A 21,741-nucleotide genomic window follows, 5' to 3' on the forward strand; every position below is an offset into this window, starting at 1 on the left:
CACCGCCTTTCATTTCCAGTGAGTTGGATTTACTAAATACCACATGACTGGATTAGTCTGTCTCTACCTTGGATATCATTTTTGTTTCATATTGGTAACTAACAGGATATGTCTTTTGCTTTTGTTCTAACTATCCTCACGTACCTTGCTACTTAATAATGGGGCATCACGCGCTTAGAGTGCATAAGATGGCACAATATACGATGTAGAAAGGATCTTTTCAAGCCACCTCACTTCAAAGAAATGGAAGCCATCTTCTGTGAGGCTCTGCAGGTTTCCTGGCTCTCTGCTTCTCAGATCCAGGCCTTCTGAAGCCAGCCTTGCAGTGTTTGGATTATATGTTCCCACCCTGGCACTGAGGTTTTGCACCTGTTCAATCAAACCTGGCACGATAAAGCAGAAAGCTGCACCACCAACCTTTTGGGTGGATCCTGGGCCCTGTATCTGTGCTCACACTAATCTCAGACAGTAACCAGCATTTCATTGCACTTCACTGGGGAAAGAACTGCTTTCATCCCATCCCATCCCCCACCCTCACCCCTCCCTGCAGCATCACAACTTCAATTGTAATCAGCACAAAGGATAACAGAGCGTGGGAACAGAGACTTGCATACACTGTACCAACACGGGTGCAATCTGCCAAATTAAGTAAAACAGTATACATTCATTAAATAAATAAAACAAATTTGAGAACTTGTTAAAATGGTGATAATTAGCAGACAACATTGAACTGTCAACATTTTCGACTTTGAGTAGCAGACAGTTTCACTCCACAATGATTAAGTTCCATTTATACATAACACACTCAGTTTCTACCATCTTTAAAAATGGATCATATAGAAAAGTATCTGTGATTGTTGAACTTTCTTTAGATCCCATAATCTGTCCTGGCATCAGCAGCAGGTGTAAAAATAAGGCAGCAACTTATGTGACACAACTTTAGAAAAGACTGGCAGACGTTCAGGTGACAATGGCTTATGTGGTGTCTATAAAGGCCACTCAGTTGAATGCTGGAACAAAAAGAGGGGGTTCATGGGGCTGCACGGGTATATAAACCTAGAGCCCCGTCCTAAACACCTCCCTAGAGGCATAGCTCTCTCACTGCCCCTAGGTGACCCAGGCTCATGCCCACTCTTGGACAAAAGGAAATGGTGGAGCAGGCGCATGTGTACATGGCAGAGGGGTCTGTTCTGTGCCCTCTCATAGTAAGAGCCAAAATGTTGAAGCCAGAAGGCTAACTGTGTGGTCACCTTGGCATCTGCTATAGTTTCACCACGCCTCGGTCCAGGTGCATCAGACTCTTTGAAACTTTTAAAAAGAACAGATGATGGGCAGAGTGCTGAACATCATGCTCAGTCACAGATCTGGGTTAAATCCATCTTTTTTTTGCTCCACATGCCATTCCAGTTTGGCCCCAGCCATATGCAAACCGGTCTTGACGCTGCTCCCCATAGCAACAGTCCAGCCCGAACTGCCAGGCCTGGTTCTGCCTGGACCAGAAACAAGCATTCAGGGACTGGTTTCGGGGTATCACCCCTCATCAGGCAGGCTATCTTGAATCCGGTGGCATAGCAAGCACAGGACCCACGTCTGGGCATACCCGTCCCACGTAGGGCAACAAATGCAAAAAGAACAGTTGATAGACAGAATGCTGAACAGACCAAACATTTACCACCAGCCACAGATCTGGGTTAAATCCATTGTGTTTTTTACTTTGAAACTTGGCATCAAACTCTGAGAACAAGGCATGAGGGATCCCTGGAAGAATGCGTGCCTCAAAAGAGTAAGAACAAAACAACAACAAAACTTGTTGAGAAGTTGTCAAGCTCCCCACATCATCATGAGCGAATAAATGAATGGAATCATAATCTCCACATGGCGGAAACAAACGGTCTGAAAGAAGCTAACAGCCTCAAGTGGGTCACCCACACCGTCTCATGCTTATGGCACCCCGGCCTCACTCTATACATTAGCTGTGAAGAGCATCTCTCTCGCACTCTCATAAATGCCCACTGTCAGCATTCCTGGTTGGACATTCAAACCACATCTGCTCACCCGAAGGCGGGCACAGACAAGGTGAGCCAATGAAATGCCTCCAAACGTGAAACCAAACAGCATGATGTTAGTTAAAGCCTGAAACACTTCAAACCATGTGAACAGCTTGGTCTGGGATGCAGGGCCTGTCAATCTGAAGAAAACCATGCCGAGATATCGTCGCCGCGTCACGAACCCATCAGATATCATTAATGGGAAGAAGGAAAGTAAAAATAAAAAAAAGCTTTCAGGCACTTACCTTATCCTCTAACCGGATCAGTCTGGCTCCTACCGTGTAGTATCCTTTGTCTACCCCTTTCTCTAAAGACAAAAATGGGACATTCTTTGAACAAGAAGCAAGCAAAAACTATAAAATTATACTTAATTGGCTGCAAAAAGAACACCATAATTACATTATGTCAAAAATGAAGATATCCAGAATGGTAGTATTTACTGGAAAATATATATGAAAGTCTTCTAAGAAAGGGCGTTATACTGCACAAGAGAAACTGGGGGAAAAGGTGGAGACTTTATAAAAGTGTGTTTGACGTGGTTAGGTAGAAAACACGAGTTTATCTCAGCACAACCTGGTACAATCGGTGCAAACCAAAGGTACAGCGTTAAAATGACTAGAATCGGATCACAGCAAGAGCCAACATTGCATTAAAAGTACTTCCTGCTTGGCTCCGCCTTTTGTTTTGTAGTTGAAAAACAATGGACTCAACGATGGACATTGTAAAAACAAGCGATGCTCTGCTTATGGTGGACTTTGTATTTAGAAATACGAACCATGGAGCAGCTAACTACCAATCAGGAGCAGGTTCCAGCCCCATGTGCAACCCTCTTTCTATGGCCTCTGGGCTCCAGAGCAGCTTTGAGAGTCAGAGACACCATTCGACAAAACTCTTAGACAAGTATGTGCACTTTGCAGGCACATCAGAAGGAGAGGAAAGAAAGGGTTTGATATCCCCCGGCTCCAGGCTAGTGTAGGGGTCACACATTCAAACGCAAACGCACGTATTTGTTTTGAAGATTTATATTGCACGATTGTGGCCCAGAGCTCTGCAAGACAATGAGAGTTCACAAGGAATGACAATCTCACGCTGGCAATGGTAAGCACCAGATCAGCACATTATAACAACGAGGGGGCGGGGCCTATTCACAAACTGCATTTTGTAGTACGTTTAGTTGTACCACAATAGTCTTACTAATGCACCACAAAATGCAAGTCACAAACCCCCCTGCAGAAGTCTGCGCCTCCCCCGCTCCCACCTTTTAGACGAGATCTCCACCTCGACCACAGAGATCTACGCACACAGAGGCATATGTTTTAGTTATAAATGTGGGAGGAAATGGGGGAGTGGCTGGAAAATGGGGAACACTTACTTCTACATTGAAGGTGTTAAGGAAAGACTACGCAGGGTTTCGCGAGTATCTCAGCAGGTCAAAGCTCCCTATACTTATATGGAAAGAAATGCCTGTTAAATTCCAGGACCTATGGGTTTTGGTGAGATAAGCTCGAAAATCCACTTTATTCCGCATAACTGGGGAAATACTTGTAAAAGGTGCAATTATCTTGACCCGATAGATAACATACCCCAATGTATCATCCTCCATCAGGTGCGATAACTATGGCATCTAATAGTGGCCAACTCATAACGAGGGCCATCGTTTCTTCGTCTGTCCTTTGTGCAGTGTGTGTCCTTACAGAAGGAGAAAAATAAAGCATTCATGTGTCTCACTGGGTGTGCTGCACAGACCTACGGCTGATGTCTTTGTTTCAGAGTTGGTTTCGTTTTTGGCTGTCTTGGGCGTTTTTGTATCATTATAAAACATCTCTATGGCATAAAAGACAGTCCTCAGTTTGAGCACGTCCAAACTCCCAGTTTGAAGTCTCTTCTCACCCTGCCTGCTACACATCAAGGATCTGCTGTGCTTGACCTGACGTCATGTGACCTGCAGTGATCTGACGTTCTCCTGGAGACCGAGACAGGCAGCAGCATCTCTGTGCAGGCCAGGATCTCTCCCCACAATATCTCATTGGCTCTGCATCCTAAGGAACAATACAAGATAAAACTGAGACATGTGCTTTGATTAAATCATTTGATTGATCCCATGGCCAGTGGTGGCCGCCGCACAACTCAAGAGGGGGGGGGGGGGGGGTAGGGAGGGATGGGACGGGGGTTAGAGAAATTATTATAATAAAACAACGTAACTGTTCTGACACTGACGGCCACCTCAGTGCTCCTCTTCTCTCCTGATGGTGTCCCAGCAGCAACTGGGACACCAGCACAGGCTCCCCACCCAATCCCAGCACTGCTCTCAATAGCATGAGAGCAGCGCCAGGATTGGTCTGAGCAGCTTGGTTTGCCATTCAGACAGTGCCCGGGAGTCTGTGCTATTTCTCCAAAACAGCTGGGTTAGAGAAGCCTAAGTGGGAAAACCGTCATGCGCACTTACAGTCTGCACTCCCCTCCCCTGTTGGCTGTGATGGCAGCCAAGCCCTGCCTTACCCAGACGTGGGTGGCTCTAGAGGGAAACAAAAAAATAAATACATTTGTTATCCTTATATTTTTCCAGTTTCCCTCAGCTGGCTTTCAGCAAGGGGGGGGGGTGACACTCCTACACCATCGCAGAGGCGCCCCGCTGCTGCCCATGGCCCTGGCCACCTGCAGACTCTAACTCCGTGGAGCACTCCATCCACAGCATCCCCTGCACTTATCTCCCCTCCGACTGGAAGCATTTCAAGAATGAGGCTGTGCCCAGCAATTGACTCTCAGCAGTTAGCACAGGGCAGAGCATTACTGGGAGGCTGGCCACACAGGCAGATGTTTATATGCTAATGAGGCATCAGAATTGGAGCTGTATTCTTTAAATAAAGGTTCTAGTTAGCAATGTACCCAATATGTCGCTTAGGTCAAGCCCCTAGTTCTACAGGCCAAACCTGCTTACTTAAGCTTCCTGGTACCCCACCAAATAATTATTCTTTTGTGAAGCTTTAGACCCAGCCTTTTTAAACCTCACTTAAAGTGACAGTGTACCATTTGTTCCACTGATCTGCAACCAATCTTATATTAATTATATTTTAGTGTGCCTTGACTTGCCTCCAAAGCCTGTGGTCAGGTCTGATGGGGCACTTTTCCACACTGATTGCACCACTTAGGCCTCCTTGCATTAGGCATATGTTTAGAAGTAAAATGAGTATTTAAAAAGTGACTAAAAATGTTTGTGAATACCCGCAAATTTACGGCTTTGGGAGTTTACCACATATACAATGCCACCTGCCATGGCACTCACATTGATCTCTATTGTACTCTAGATTTATGCAACATTTACAACTACTGATGAGATACTGAAGCGCGTTGGTAGGGTTTCACTCCATGGAACACAGGGTTAGTTTGTAGTGTTAGTCCTGAAAGTGTTGTAATTAGTCATATATTATGCAACATTATTAGTTGCATGCCATTTCTAGACTGGAGGTGAGTTAGTTGTTAATTGCTGGTATTGATACAGGCGCTTTTGTTATATATTGATTTTTATTCCAAATTACCTTTCTGTAATTAAAAGTACATTATTCTGTTGTTTGGCTGTCTTACTACACTGTGTTATTGGGTGGCAGTAGACTTGTTACGATCATGTTCATACGGGCTAAGTCAGAGAGTCTGGTGATGGTTACACATCGCAGTACTTCCTGGTGCGGTACTGGAGCCATATCACCAGCCAGCCAGGTTTCTGTGATGCAAAAGATGTCTGGCAATACCAATTTTTCTCCTACAACCCACCACTACTGTTCCACAGTGGTAAGCGTCACCTGCCATTTGTGGACATAAATGTGATTTTTTGGGAAAAGGTCTTAAGATTTGAACCTACAGAAATTATTGTAAGAAGTGGGTTTGGTGTTATAAATATAAAAACATACATAATATTCTACTGCTAGACCCTTGGGAGAACACATCATTTTTGTATTATTCATGGATCATACCGCACTCCCAAGGATCTGGTAAATCTGAAGGGAGAAGACAATAGCTTCTACTTTCGCAACAGTGATTCAGGGACCAAGTGACATAGTTGTTTTGTGTTAGGCTATTATAGAATTTTGTGTAGTGCACAACCTATTGCCAGTATGGCCCACATCGGAGAGCGAGAACCTTTATGCCTTGATCTCGAAGATCCCATCCCCACAAAGCGAGGTCTGGTTTTGGCAGTCTGTATGAGATGCTCAGTAGCATTAGAGCGGCTAAAATGCTGCTTTTTTAGTGTATGTTTGATTGTACCCCGTTTATAGTGGTTAATAGTATTTAAAAGTTTGTGAACTTGCTATCTGGTAACAGTGCTACGGGCATAATCCTACAGTAAGTACGTGTCTGAGCAAATTCAGGACTGATGTCCTACTAGGATCCGAAGTCTCCCTCTAGCCAGACTTATTGTGTGGTGCTGCGTGGGTGATTTACTGGTACATTGGGGATTTGGGGGGCAGACGGTGTCTGCCCCCTGGGTAATTTGGGGGAAATTGGAGCAGTCTGGGCAAGGAGCACCTCACTTTTTGCCAGGTGGCGGTTGGCACAGAAGTTGCCATCGTTTAACAAAGTTTTTTCTTGTTGACAGCGCCAACTCAGGCTGAAAGGGAACGGGTAGGTTAGTTTACGCCTGGATGTCCCAGGAAGTTCAAGGTTATGTAGGAAGTCTACTTGAGTAGGGGATAATAGTTGTAGTAAAGGGTTGGAGAGTTTAAAGGTCACAGTTACAATTCAACAGATCTGGAGCGGGTACAATATTACTGTGTTAAGTTGTTGTGGGGAGAGAGGGAGATTTTAGCAGAGGGAGTAGCTGAACTTGGGTGAGATAAGTTGCATAGTAAGGTTTTAGTTTTGTAAGGCGAAGGCCCAGGTTGTTTCGTGATGTGCACCTGTCTCAATAAAGCAGCATTTTTCACACAATCCTGGTGTCAGTGGTCTGTGCTGCTCCCCCTCGGCCCCAATAAGATTAGGGGTGCTCTTTTCACTGTGGAGAGTGCAGTGCTGTTGTAAACTCCATGCTTCGGATCTGTGCCACAGCGTGGTCTTACCCTAGAGGGCATCCAAGCTGTTTTGGATGTGTGTGCAAGAGTCTAGTTTATTCCTTTAGAGACTGTGATTACCGCTTATCATGTTTAGTACTTTATGGCTAAGAACAAGATTTTTGGGGGATGGAAGACATAACAACAAGAAAACATTAATCCACTCCTGGAAATAAGAGTGGTGGCTCCAGATCCCACGGAGATGACACTTAACAGTTCCCTGGCACCCCCTGTTTACAGCGATGGCAGGATGGCACCCGTCACCATCTATATTCTAATAATCGCGGGCGGAAACGAAAAATCTTGCTGTCGTGGAATCGTGAGAAAGCGAATTGGGGGGAGGTGGGGGGAAAGGGGGGAGTTAGGGGGTGACATTTCTTATTTTGAGGAGGAAAATGAAAAGCAACCATTTTAGGACTCCTTTCTCTAGAAGTGTTGGGTGGCATATCATGATGTATAAAGGCCACTAACCTTTGTACAAAAGTGCCTTATTCCGGTTACAAACTAAAGATGATAACACGAGTAAGCTGAAGGGAGAATAGCTGGGTTGAAGGAACATCTCCGGCTCACCGCCAGGCGTTATCTACGAGAACAGCGCGTTTCCTTAGTGGTTGGGAGCAATTATCTCTTAGGGAAACAAAAACATTGGAACAGGCGTTGTTTACATCACAGAGAACGCAGGCAATGCCGCAGGGAGCTCGGGTCATCCTAGCCCGGAGAGGTCCAGTGCCGGCCAGCCCCCTCCGCCCCAGCACCTGGCGCTCGTTAACTGTTCTGACAAGATATGTTTGCGCAGCTATGAACTCTCCGGGTTGCCCAAGGTGACAGACGGCCATATTTTAAGAACATTCCCTGGTGTCGGGGCATGCCCCGTGGATGCTTTTCAATGTTTCCATCTCCGCAAGATGGTCAGACACGATTCAAAACAAACACTGGGTTGCCATGGATACGGAGGGTTAGTCAACCTTTCATGAGAACCGTTGCTAGAGTCCGGAGTTGTGTGACATCGGTCATGTATCCTGCTGCAAGGATTACTCATAGGAGAGAGGGACACCTTGAGCCAAAATAAAATATATTGTGTGTTCATGGTTTTAAATAAGGATTTTTTTTTCGATTTTGGTAACAGCAATACAGGGTGGTTGACTAAAAATCTCATTTCTGGAGCAAAGAAGTTCTACAATAATATTACTTGGAGTGGGCGCCACAATGCCATTAATTTCAATACAGGGCAGAAGCCCGGTAGAAACTCACACAAACATTGCTCCCCCCCTACCCCCGGTACCGGGAACTGAACGGATTCAGAGCAGACTCAGAAAACCATCCTGGAGAATCTATCCCAGTGCCTCATCTGTGAATGGTGGACATTTAATATGAACTCTGCTACAACATACCATATCTTACTTGAGTTTTTAACTTTTGATTTGTTTGTTTATGTTTACCAATCATATGTACAACGCTCTGATACCCTTGGGTCATGTTCACGCTTTAAAAAACACCCTAAAAAAAATTGATCATAGACCTTAGAGAAGCGACAACCACTACAGAGCATACTAACTTCCTAATAATTTTGATATCCCACCCATTCCACGGGCTATCTAGTCTTGAACATATGAGCCCGTCTCAAGCCATTCGGAAATCCGGTTCAGATTCCATTCCGACCGACCCCACTTGACCATACTTGATCATACTGTTTTAAGGGATTACTCTAGTGCATGAGGTCGCACTACGTCTCAAGCCCAACCAGATTTCACCAAACAAAGGGGTCTCCTGGCATAGGTATTGTTGGTCACTGGTGATGGTGCAAAACTGGGTCATACGGAATAGTTTTTTAAACATTTCCATTGACTAGCTCGTTTTGTTAGTAATGCACCTGAGCCAACTATATAATTGATTACTAAGGGATGATGCGGTTGGAATGGCTCCGAACGTTGGTCGGAGCCGTTACGACGGCATCGGAATCGGCTGTTCGGATACCTTTTCAACTGACCTATTTTGATGGTGTTGGTCAGAATAGAATCTGAACTGGATTTCCGAATGGCTTCCGACAGGCTTGGAGAGCCCAGCTGCCATTTGGAAATGCTCCATCAATCCCTCGGGGGGCTCTTTCCGGCCTAGGGATTACGATGGAGGATTCCCACAGCCTTTCTGTGCCGGCCTTTCCGACACAGAAAGGCTCTGGGAATCCCATTTTGGGGGTCCCCATGGGTGCAACGCTGCTGTATGGTGGCCTAGGGGGTGCCCCGTTGATCCCTGCACGCGGTGGGAGGCACCTTGAGGTTCCTGCCACCGGGTGCAGGGATGAACTACACCTCAGCTCTTTTACCATGAGAGCATGCATTCCATTCAGAATGCATGCTCCCATGGTAAAGAATAGGAGTGCGACTGAACAGTGTTTGGTCTTATCCTATTACATGGGTTAGGACTAACGACAGGAGGTCATTCAGTCCCAATTCCCAACCGATGTCGGACAAACTCCGGTCCGTCCGACATCGGAATCGCCCCCTTAGTAGTGTCTCTAGAGCAGAAATCAATTTTGTAGAATACCATTGTCAAAGAGAATTCACTATACATATTACCAAGATGCTTGCAGTTGACGTAAGCGCTGACCTGACTGAGGTTTAGTCCCAGCACGGTCAGCTTAGCCTTTGACTCACTTGAGAACAATAAACTGACTAATTGAGTAATTGAAACACGTCACTCACCATGCATTGAAACAGTAAAACCTGCGATATCGTACCCCATATAAAAACAAGTTATTGCACAGATATTGGCGGAGTAGATATGAGGGCTTCTGATTTCCTGCACTTACAGACCTAGACACCTGCTAGCGCATCATAGGGAATGTGTTGGGCAGTTTTGTGTCCATGGCCCCTAGAATGGGTACTGCAGGTCAGATGCTTGTGAAGAATCGGAAGGGCCAGCGGTAGAATTGGTGGCAAAAAGATATAGGGTTAGGAGCAGAAGAAAGAGCAATTGAAGGGAATAGGATCAGCAGGACAGGAGATACTTTTCAGTCCTCTCTTGAAACAAGTCTTACAATTATACCCTCAGAAGAACCAAAATGTCAACCTGCGGATGTTGGTAAAGTAGCACAAACTGAAAAACATTATTTTCTTCTCAGATAGCAACACTTATCTGTAAGAAATTGCATTAATGGTTGAGGGGGGATGCAGTGGCGTAGCTGGGGGGGGGGGGGGGTCCGCCCCAGGCGGCAGTAGTTTTGGGGGCGGCAGCCTCCTCACGCTCCTACCTGCCATCTCGGGGGTGGCAATCACCCCCAGGCTCTACATTTCGGCCATCGCGGGGGCAGCGATCGCCGCCGAATCTCGCCAGCACAACCCTCCCCCCGCTCTTCAATAGATGGGTCACCAGGGGTGGCAAAAGCAGGGACCGCATGGGCAGCCATAAGGCTAGCTATGCCACTGGGGGGATGAAACCCTACTTAAGCAGGAACCACAATCCTTCCTTTCCACCTTGTGCCCTTGTCTGGAGCAGAAAGCCTGCTCAATGAATACATCCTGCCTCAATCTGAATGGAGATAAAATAGAACTTATGATCCTAGGGAACAACCCCCCCTTCGAATTGGGCCTTGGGTAGGCTGGGCTGTCTTGGCCCCCCTCCTGCCACCAAACCAGCTGTAAAATGTCTGGGGGTGTGGTTGGAATATACTTTGTCAAGGGAAACACAGGTTACCAAACGATCGGCCATTCACTTTGGAATCCTAAGTATGTTGCTCAAGATACTGCCTCTGCTTCCGCAAACCTCGAGGAGGCTGGTAGTCCAGGCCCTGATTCCCTCGCGTCTGGACTACGGTAACTCACTTTATCTGGGTGCATCTAAGGCAGTTATTCGAAAACTGTAAGTAGTGCAAAATGCTGCTGCACGCACATTGTTAGGGATCCCCAGGTATGAATCAGTCAGAAAGGGCCTGCTGGAGCTCCATTGGCTAGCGGCTGCCTACCATATTGAATTCAAATCCTTGTGTATGGTACACAGGGCCTTTTACACATGTAGCCCCCGATCTCTCACCAACTTGTTACCTAATACGCACCCACAAGGCTTCTGAGATTCAAACTCTGGAATTCCCTCCCCTTGGCTATTCGAGCCATAACAATGACCTGGGTTTTCGAAAATCACTCACAAATCTGCTTTTTAAGAAATGTTTTTCTAGGTGAATTTTCTGCTTTCGTGGAGCGGTTCTCTTTCCATGCTTAGCGCTGAGATGCCTACGGGTCACCAAGAACTCTATAAATCACATAGTATAGTATAGTATCGTATTTTAATAAATAAAACAAGCCCAAAATGATAAAAATCCAATCTGTTGAACTGGAATATGCAGGTTTAAAGATTCCAGTGAAATTAGCACCAAATAGCATAAAGTGCCAGCTGTGGATACCTGCCCGCGCAGGACCAGAACAACGTCACAAGTTCAGGCCAACTGTGATGGAGCACCGGACAGCTACAGGGACCCAGTTATGCCAGCTGAACAAGAGTACTTTATATCCTGGTTTCGGAACATTGCGAGGTCTCACATTGAGGATCTGTTGCACAGCCGAGATGATGCATTGGTTCCGAGGAGCTGCGAAGCCACGATGCGAGGTTCTGCATCACCATTGAGGATCCCATCAATGAGGGCTAGCAATGCAAAGTCCTGCCTCAATGATGCGTTGCACAGCTGAGGTGACGTGTCAGTTCCGTGGTGCTGTGAGGCGGCGATGTGAGAACCTGCGTTGTCGTCGAGGCTGCCATCAATGAGGAATTTGCGATGTGAGGACTTGTGTCTGAGAGATGTTGAAGGCGCTTCCAATGTAGGCTGCGACGTCACCACGGTGTCCTTGCACTGAGAGAACCCTCACAGCAGAGGCGATGCATGAGTTCTGCTTGGGGTTGTGCTGTGCAGCAGAAGAGATGTGTCAGTAATGTTTGATCCACAGATGGGCTGGCAAAGCACCTTCAGACTCACTTACAAGGGTCCAGGGCTGTGGTGGCAAAAGTGGGGTACAAGTAGGGCCACTTTACCAGGGATTTAGAAGTAAATTGAATTTGTCAGTTGGGTGTAAGCCAGTTCTACCATGTTTGGGGAGAGAACACAAGCACTTTGGCACTGTTTAGCAGTGGTAGAGTGTGCTGATTCCGATGGCCAGTAAAAACAAGATCAGCAAAAATAAGAGGAGTGAAGGCAAAAAGTTTGGGGGACGAACACCCTAAGGTTGACAGGTATAACATTATTAATGTAGGGGCTCCTTCATTTTATTAAAATCCCATTCTAAGTTGTAAGCACTGTTTCTTCTGTTCCTACATATGTGATATGAGCTGAGCAAGTCACTGTAAAGTTACAGACTAAAGAGGGCCTATGTGAACACAAAAATAGATAAATGCCGGACTTTCTCTGAAAGTAGTTTGTAGAGATCTTTGAATCGATATGAGTTGCTTCACCTAATACCTCAAAATAGAAGATTGCCTCACATCTACTCAAAGGAACTAATGGAAATAGATTGGGCAACACTAAAGTTCTTCAGGCACATAATTGTCATGGGTACTACAAACCCTCCTACATGTTTCAGACACAGAGGTCGACCGGCCTTATAATTTCTGCTGATACCCTGCCACCTGGGTCAGCACAGAAAATATCTTCAGACATTTAATTCAGAGCTTTATTTACCTGTGTAAAATAATCATGCATGGTTCATACACAGCAGGTACCCCCTTCCCTCTGCATATGTGTGCACTCACCAGTTGCTTTTGTTCTCAGAACTGTGTGGATTAGAACCGGATTTTCTCATGCACAGTGCAATGGAGATTGACCCCATATATAATTTTAGGTCTCTCCTAAGATAACAACCTTGCGGGCTCTTTTATTACCTAACAGGGTGCTCGGAGGGCACCCATTGCTCACCATATGCTGACTTCATTGTCACCCTCATTTGCTTGCTTCTTATCTGTTAGATTTCATAGGTTTCCTTCTTCTTCATGTGTTTGTACTTCCCCAAACCATGGACTCATCACTTGTGACCTTACACTACACTTCTTTTTAAGAACTCTACAAGAGAGTGTGTGTTTTTCAGCTGTCTCCCATACATACTTCTCCCCCTTTGTGTTCCCTCTGTTGTCCAAGTGCTTGCCACAGCCCCCCCGCCTATCACTCCACTGACCTGACCAGCTGCCAGCCCCAGATCCCCCCCGAAATGCTCTAGCTGAGCCTACAGGATTGGGTGATGCCTGGGCGACTCCTCCGCAATGGCGGAGAAGCGTCGTCCCACCGGTTTAGAGCCAGCAAGTGAAAAATAAAACAATATACTATCATTGTTTATTTTTTATTTGCTGGCTCTGAGCCAGCGTGTGCAGTGAGGGACGGGGTCGGGCAATAAGAGGGGGCGGTGGAGGACTGGTTTGTGCACTTATAAGCTTGCAGGTGTTTTTGGCTGGCAGTCTCAGGACAGCCAAACACACATGGGCACTTACGTTTATACAACCAGGCTGTATTGAACAGCCAGGTTGGAGAAACAGCACAGACTCCTGTGCTGGAGCAGAGCATGAAACCAGCCTGCTCAGGCCAATCCCTGCGCTGCTTTCATAGCATGAAAGCAGTGCGGGGATTGCACAAGGAGTCTGTGATGCTGCCCCAGTGCCTGTTGGGACAAGAAAGCAGCAGAACACTGACGTAAGTGCTTTAAAAAATGTATTAACTCTCCCCCTCCAGTGCTCCCCCGCCCCCCTTCACCTGCCATACCACCTCTTCATTGTGCCGACCGTGACTGGGGTGATGTTGATCCATCCCTAACACCACTTTCAAGCAATAAATCATACTTGGAGGATGAAGACACCAATTCATAACAATCCCAGAGATCACAAAGAACTTCTCCCAACCATACCCACAGCTTCAAATGATGTCTCTTTGTGCCCACTGAATAATGAAGGCATTCATGGCATAGTGATAATGTCAGTTCATATACTGACACGACCTTTGACCATTGGCCCCAAGACCTCAAAAAGGTGTAGGAGATCCGGAAAAAAACATTCTCTGATTTGCCACTCCAATAAGAGCCTAACTCCCAAACATTGTAATGGACTGTCTCCTGGAATTACACAGCTGAGACTGTGTTGGTGATGGACACTTCCCTAGGTAGAGAATTGCAGCATTGCTCTATCACATGTAAAAGAAAGAAACATGTCTCAATAAAAACAGAATGAAAATGTACGAGTTAGGTGCTATTCCCTATCAGAGGGGTACTACCCTGATACTACTGGCCCTGCATCATGGGGGAGTCCACGATCAGGGCTACACTCTTAACCCAAACATTGATGTTGCAGCAGGCTCGAGGGCAAAATCCTGTTCAGTGATAGTTTGTCGGTGGCAGAACCAGTCTAACTCTGCCATTGTGGGCTCACCCCTGGATGAATATGGCTGGACGGTGATCCAGTCCCTGAGGGGACATTTGAACAGTAAGAGTCACATGAGGGGCTGCCCAATACAAGTGTTGTTTGTTGTTCTTTCTTTCCTTTCTTTTCTTAGGTTCTGCTGGGGAGAACTTTACATGGGGCAACAGATAATTCCACAGCAGAAGTGTGGGGAGGAGGGAGTTTAATTGTCGGGGTTGAGGTTGCTCTTCGCTATGCCGGCTGTTTGGTTTTCTTTTTTATTACAGCTGTGGTATTTGATGTTTTGTTGGATGGTTCACACCATCACTGCAATGCAAGACACTCTGTTACATATATCTTGGGTAGAATTGGTGATCTGGCACAAGCCAACATAGATGCAATAGGGGAGCAGGAGGTGCCTACACCACTTAGTGGTACTCAGATAGCAATTTGTCACGCATATGATCACTATACCAGAGCCACCTTGAGGGAGGGAGGGTCACAGGGATGATGTCTATGGCCCCCAAATTACCTGAGCTACAGAGGTAGCAGCCCCCTTCACCATCCTCTCATGGAATGTTAATGGCCTCCTGAGCAAGATCAAGAGAGGGGTTGTCACCCAATACCTTGAGAGACAAGCTCCTTTTATGGTACTGCTCCAGGAGACACATTTGGCTGGAACCAGGTGCCCCTGTCTTGGCATGGGACAATATACTATACTGGCCCATTCCAGATATACTTGAGGATCCAGAGAGGTCGCCATTCTAGCTACTAAAAAAAACCATTGTTCCAAGTTGAGCTTGTATGGCATGACCCCTTAAACAGATTTGTGGGTCTGCTGGACACTAAAGTATGAAAGACGTTCTTGGTGATCAGTGTCCAAGCGCCCCCCCCTCACAGTCTTCACAAACATGTATTCGAAGCGTTAAGCCTAATCCTGCTGGAAGCGACTGTGGATCTGCACATAGAAGGTGGGGACTTTAATACGGTAATGTGCGGTTCCAGTGATAAGGGCCTCCGCCCGCCTGACCCAGTACAGACCCCGTCCCTATCTGCAAAGTTTGTATTCAAAATGGGCCTTATGGACGTGTGGAGTGCCAGACACCCAGCGGAGAAAATCTACTCATTTTTCTCCCAGGGACACTGATCGTTCTATAGATTAGATTTCATATTCTTGCCTATGAGGGAATGCTCAGAACATATAGCAATAGAATACCTGCCGGGAGGCATTTCAAACCATGCTCCGCTTAAACTCGTATTCAAGTCTATTACTGGGTTAAGGGGGAGTTAACTGGAGAGTGAGAAGCTGGGACCTTCAGGACAGTGAGTTAGTGCGTGAACTTTGTATTGACCCCAAGCTCTACTTTCAGGAGAATAAGTACTCAATGGGCTCCCCAGGTACACTCTTGGAGGCCTATTAAACAGTGCTAAGAGACAGAGCTCAATATTTTGTCTCTCGCAAAAACAGACACAAATAGAAAAAAGTAGTTACACTGTAACGCCGCATCGGAGAGGTGGAGATGGGTGATGCTGCACTGGAGGATGGGGAGCAGCTGCTCTTTCTCGAGGCCTTAAAGAAGGAGTATTGCGATCTGGCTCATGATTTGGCCAACCAACAATTCCAATTGATCCAATGAAAACTGTATGAAGTAGGTGACAAAGTGGGGAGGCTACTGGCGTGGCTTAGCAGAAGGGAACAGGCAGCCAGGTGGGTGGGGGAGCTGGAAGCCTCCGACTGCTCTCGGATAAGAACGAATGAGGGCATTGCAGAGAGTTTCGCACAATACTAATAAGACCTGTACGGCCTGTGGGACCCAGCCTCAGCGGTTGAGATTGGGGCCTTCTTGGGAGAGCTGCCCCTCCCACGGCTTACACCTGAGAATAGAACTAGTCTAGATCAGGAACTCACCTTGGAGGAACTGACTGAGACGTTGGGTTTGATGCAACCCGGGAAAGCTCCAGGACAAAAAAGAAATCCCAGTGGATTTCTATAAAAAAAGACTTTTAGATAGTAGGTGCACATGTTCTCTCCATGTTCGTGGGGGCCTTGGAAAAAGGGGAACTCCCGCCAGACCTACATACAGGAGCTGAACACCAGTTGTTCTTCTTACAGGCCAATCTACCTTCTGAACACGGAGGTAAAGATCCTTACCAAAGCACTAGCGATCAGACTGCCAAAAGATATTCCTTGACTAGTTCACAGGGATCAAACCGGGTTCATACCCCACAGAGCAGCAAGACAAAATCTTCACCGGCTCCTTTGCTGTTTAGACCACGTACGTGATACTACAGTCCTCTTTCAACATGGAGAAAGCATTAGATACCGTAAGATGGGACTACCTCTTTCATGTCCTGACCAGAATAGGAGTTGGACCAAAATTTTGCCGATGGGTGCGACTCCTATTATAACCCAGTGGCAAAAGTTAAGGTGAACGGCACCTTCTCACATGAGTTTACATTGGAAAGAGGGACCCATCAGGGGTGATGCCTCTCTCTACTCCTGTTTGCATGTGCTTAGAGCCAGTGGTCTGTTCTCTGAAGATTGTGGGAAATGTAGTAGGATTCCCGCAGGTCTTGGGGGGAGCCAGAAGAGATCTCCATGTAAGCGGACGACATATTATTGTATCTTTCTGATCTGGTGGTCTCTATCCTAGAAGTCGTCTGTGTTTCATAACTTTCAGAAATACATGGAGTACAAAATTAACTGGGATAGATCGGTACTATAGCAACTGGGCCCAGAGATAGAGTTCCCAACTCAAATGGTGACCATCATAGAGGGCTTGCGCTACCTGGGAATCCTCATTAGACCCTCTCAACTGGAGTTCCTCGACAAGAACAAGGAAGTGGTCTACCATCTTTTTGACAAGATCTTAGCCACTGGAGGCAACTACCTCCCTTCATTATTGGAAGAGCAGCTTTATTTAAGATGATCAACCTCCCCAAATAGGTTTATGTTCTACAGAACAAGCCCCGACCTGTGCCAGAGGAAGAGAGTCAATGGAACGCTCCAAATCCTGCTCTGGGACGAGGGCACCCTGTGCATTGCCCTCCGAATCTTGCAGAGAAATGTACATAGTGGGGGTATCTCACTGCCAGACCTCAGGGTATATTACTGAAGTGCCCTTTATGCCACAGTTCTTGATACTGGGGATGTGAACCTTATTAGAAGCCAACTTATGTTCTGCACCCTTCATTATTGCACATAGCTCGCAAATGAGGGAGCCCTCCCACAAAGTGACAGTGGAATATTGGCATGGTGCACTGCATGGAGACAGAAAGAGTGGTCTCCGAGGCGAGAAGGTGCCCGAGGAGGTTTCAGAAAGAGTGGGGACCTTGGCAGGCCTATCATAACCTAGCTTGGGTGGACACGGTTGCCAGGACGACCTCAGCTGCGAATTGACAAGGTGCACTGGATGGGGTGGGGGGGAAAGCGGTGGTCACATACAGTGGCAGGGGACCAGGAGGGAGAAAATAGAGAAGAGTTTTTCTGCCCAGATCCCGCCACCCTCAATGCAAATGCAATGCCCTGATGATGATTATACATTGTTGCCTTGATGACTTGACAAACTCAGTCAGTGACCAGGTGGTCAGTTTTGCTGTGTTTTGTTTGGTTTTGTTGTCTTTGTACAAACAAGAAACAAATACAAATAATTTTAAAAAATATTGACTAGTTGCCTTTGGTAAATAAGTAGAATGCTCATTTTTAAGGGCCTGTCCTGAAGGAACATAGGAGGTTTATGATTTCACTATGTGAAACAAACTACTTTTACAGGAAACTGTTATTTGGTCTCAATGCCACCCCTTGCCATAGGTGTTTGATTAAGATCCTGACCTAGCGGCAATCTATTTTGCTGGACCAAAAGATTGAATTCTATCATTACTAGGTTAACTGCCTTGTCAAAGCAGCTTCAAGGGAAGAACAGTGTAGTAATGAAGTCCAGACAGATTGTTGAGCTCAAGATGATATATTGTAGATATGTAGATGAGCCCCACCAGGAGCAGCCAGCATGCTGCTCAGCCACATCACAACTGTGGCTTTTCTTGACAGTCACCCAACTTTCCATAATACATCATCATACTGTAACATTCTACTGGCAGAGCATGTGGTGGAAAAGGGCATACACAAGCATGGACAGTAAACTAGGATACTACATATCTCCTTTTCTTCTAACAAAACAAATAAGATAGAAACCAAAAGAAGAACAAGAAACCACCGATCCTTACCTCCAGACACACCCACTGGCCAGACAGGTATGACAGGAGGCAAAGCACAGCATGAGAAATAAAGAAAACAGGGTGAAGAAAGAATGAATGAATATAATAACATCACTCCTACTTCCCTTTAAACAACATAGCAATGGAAAATCAACATTGTAAAGCAATAAGGCTTAATGTAAACAGGGTGAAGAAAGAATGAATACAATAACATCACTCCTACTTCCCTGTAAACAACATAGCAATGGAAAATTGCCATTGTAAAGCAACAAGGCTTAATGTAAACAGGGTGAAGAACAATTGAGAGAGGGACTAAACCCGTATAGAGACAACCTCATAAAGAGGTCACACGTTGTGCACTGTAATAATGGGACTAAGAAAGACCCGTATGACACACACTATGAGTTAAAAAGGACAACCTGGACAACCTTGTGTAGAGGTCACTTGACGTGCACCATAATGGAACTACACCCCATGCTACACGCACTGTGTGTTAAAAAGGACAACCTGGACAACCTCATGTAGAGGTCACTTGACGTGCACCGTAATGGAACTACACCCCATACTACACACACTGTGTGGAGTAATGGTATAATAGAAAACGTGAAGCTAAGACATACCCCGAAAAGTGCGGGAGGATAGCCATGGTCAGGTAACGTATAAGGGTATGAAACCCATGACATATACTTGGAAATAGATTTGAAAGTGTGAGTAGTACAAATGGGCAAATGTACATAGAGCAAATGGGAATACCACCCATTGCTATCCCTACGTAGGTAAGACTGCACGCATGCATGTAAATCGAGATAATCGAATAATCAAACTCTTGAGAGAGTGTACCTAGGGTCTGTATATGTACCCCGTTGAGCTAAATCGAAACACAACAACATACAATCCTGTGAAGGATAAAAATTGAGGAAACAGTAACATCATAAAATGTGCAACACGCTCAAACATAGATGAATATAGTTTAACAGGCTTAAATACAATTTTCATTAAAATTTGATTTGAAGAGAGTTACAACTATGTGTGAACGTGTCTCCGTATACATATGACACACACACCAATGTGGAAAGACAGGTAAATGTGGAAGAAAAACTACAGATCACCAGTGACTTAGACATACATGACGTGGCATTGAAAGAGACTCCCACGATGCTAGCACACAACAAAAGCATGTTACTTTTAATACATAAGTTGTTTGAAATACCGGTGATAGATAAAATAAACTTGCACCTCAATTTTAGATCTAAAGAAAGTCAATGGTGTGCCTGTCACCGCGATATTGAGAGGCAGGCATGCTAGAAAAAGTACAAGGAAGAATTTGGTTACCTTTTGAACATACAGTACACTGGTGCACAGAAAACTTCCACTGATCGAAGGGCACCTTGACTTAAAAAAACAATAAAACAGTGCTCCGAGATGCATTAAAAGTACAGTAATGCTTGTCGAGGTATGTATCAGATAAATTAAAGTTGACGAAAACTGACATCTTTGACCGCCCCAGGACTGTGCACTGTTTTCAGTCATGCCAAAACACAAGAAATAAAGAAAAGAGAAAACCTGTAGCTTCATGGTGCAGGTGAGAATCACGTTGTGACGATCCCGGTCAACTTCAACTTGCTGATAACTTTATTGTCAGCGAACAGAACGTGGTTGGCAAGATAAACACCATGCCGTGGTTGGCACAGATCCTTGGTAGAAGTATCCAACAACAAAATTGCGGCACGTTATGTACGTTGTGCTGGATGGCTCCAGCCATGCTCAAGCAGCAAAACGTTGCCACGCAGCAGCACAAACGCGGAGAGAGCGACTCGAGACGATGGAAGATTCTCCACAGATGCAGGTAGGGTTGCGCTTGCAAACAGCAGACTCGCACCACAGTTTTGAAATACCGGGAAGCGGTTGAACTGCTAAAGTTGTTCCACGGTATGAAACCCAGTAAAACTTGCCGGTAAAATGAGTAATAGACTCACTGGGTCAAATAAAAAAAAAAAGAAACCTGTGTCTGGCATTCACAGGAAAGTGCAAGATTGAAACACAGTGCGACACGCAACACCAAGGAGGAAAGACATTGTATAAGGGTGCATACTATTACCAGTAAAGAATGCCTCTGGCACAGCTCAGCTGATTCTTTAATTGTATTTTTTTTCCTACAGCAGTGTAATAAACGGCAATAGCAACCATGTCAAACCCACACATTGATTGGTGCAGGTTGCACTACCCCAGACACTTCAAATGTCCTTAAGCATCTCGAAATGCGGAGCATTCATACTAGAGATGACATGTAAAAAGTTTAAAATGATAATTGTTAGACCTGGCATCATTGGCATGAGTCTCTCCTCCATTTTTTTCTGTTTGCCTCCTCTGATTACGATGTTTTTGCTGGATTATTGCTTTGGGCACTGTGCCACTGCTGATCAGTGCCACAGTGCAAGTGCTCCCTATGTTAAATTGTTACATTGATTGGTGTTACCATGATTGGCTTGGTTGACTTACTGTTCAGACCCTAGTCTAGTGCACTGCGCGTGCCAAGGGCGTGTAAGTTAACTGCTGCTGGTGGGCTTGCAGCACTGGTTGTGCCACCCACAGAAGCAGCGTGCAAAATGTGTCTCAGGCCTGCCACCGCGGCGCCTGCGTGCAGTCCCCGACTGCCCTGTCGACTTGGTAAGGAAACCTACGTACCAGTCTCTAAACCTTCACTTTGCCACATTTCAGACACCTCTATGGTAGGCCCTAGGGCAGGGTGCATTGTTGGTAAAAGGTAGGTCATGCCCTGATGTGTGTGGCATGACCTAATAGTGAATTACAGCCATTTTCGTTTTTCACTATTGAAGGGCTACCTGCCTCCAATAGGCCAGACTGGGCAGACTGATTATTAACTCCATTATAATCTATCTGACTCAGGGAGCATGGTAGCAAGTCGAGTTTAGTATCCCTGAACTCAGAATTTAATAACACACCCTTTAGGATGGATGGTTTTTAAATTCTATGTTTGAAAATAGCACTTTTAGAAAGTGGCTATTTTCTTGTCCAACTATCTACCGGTCTCTGCTGGTTTGGTGTGTGTGTCAGGG

General features: G+C 45.8%; 1 protein-coding gene across 1 annotated transcript in view; it reads right to left on the reverse strand.

Annotated features, from left to right (window-relative positions):
- The window catches only part of LOC146854913 (potassium voltage-gated channel subfamily KQT member 1-like), a 1,174,161-nt gene that overhangs the window by 1,043,453 nt on the left and 108,967 nt on the right, over positions 1-21,741 (reverse strand). The window contains exon 4 of the mRNA XM_085650544.1: positions 2,294-2,355. Coding sequence (XP_085506670.1) covers positions 2,294-2,355 — 62 coding nt within the window. The remainder of the gene's footprint in view (positions 1-2,293; positions 2,356-21,741) is intronic.

Source organism: Triturus cristatus, chromosome 4_1 (assembly GCF_964204655.1).
Source record: "Triturus cristatus chromosome 4_1, aTriCri1.1, whole genome shotgun sequence".
NCBI lineage: Eukaryota > Metazoa > Chordata > Amphibia > Caudata > Salamandridae > Triturus > Triturus cristatus.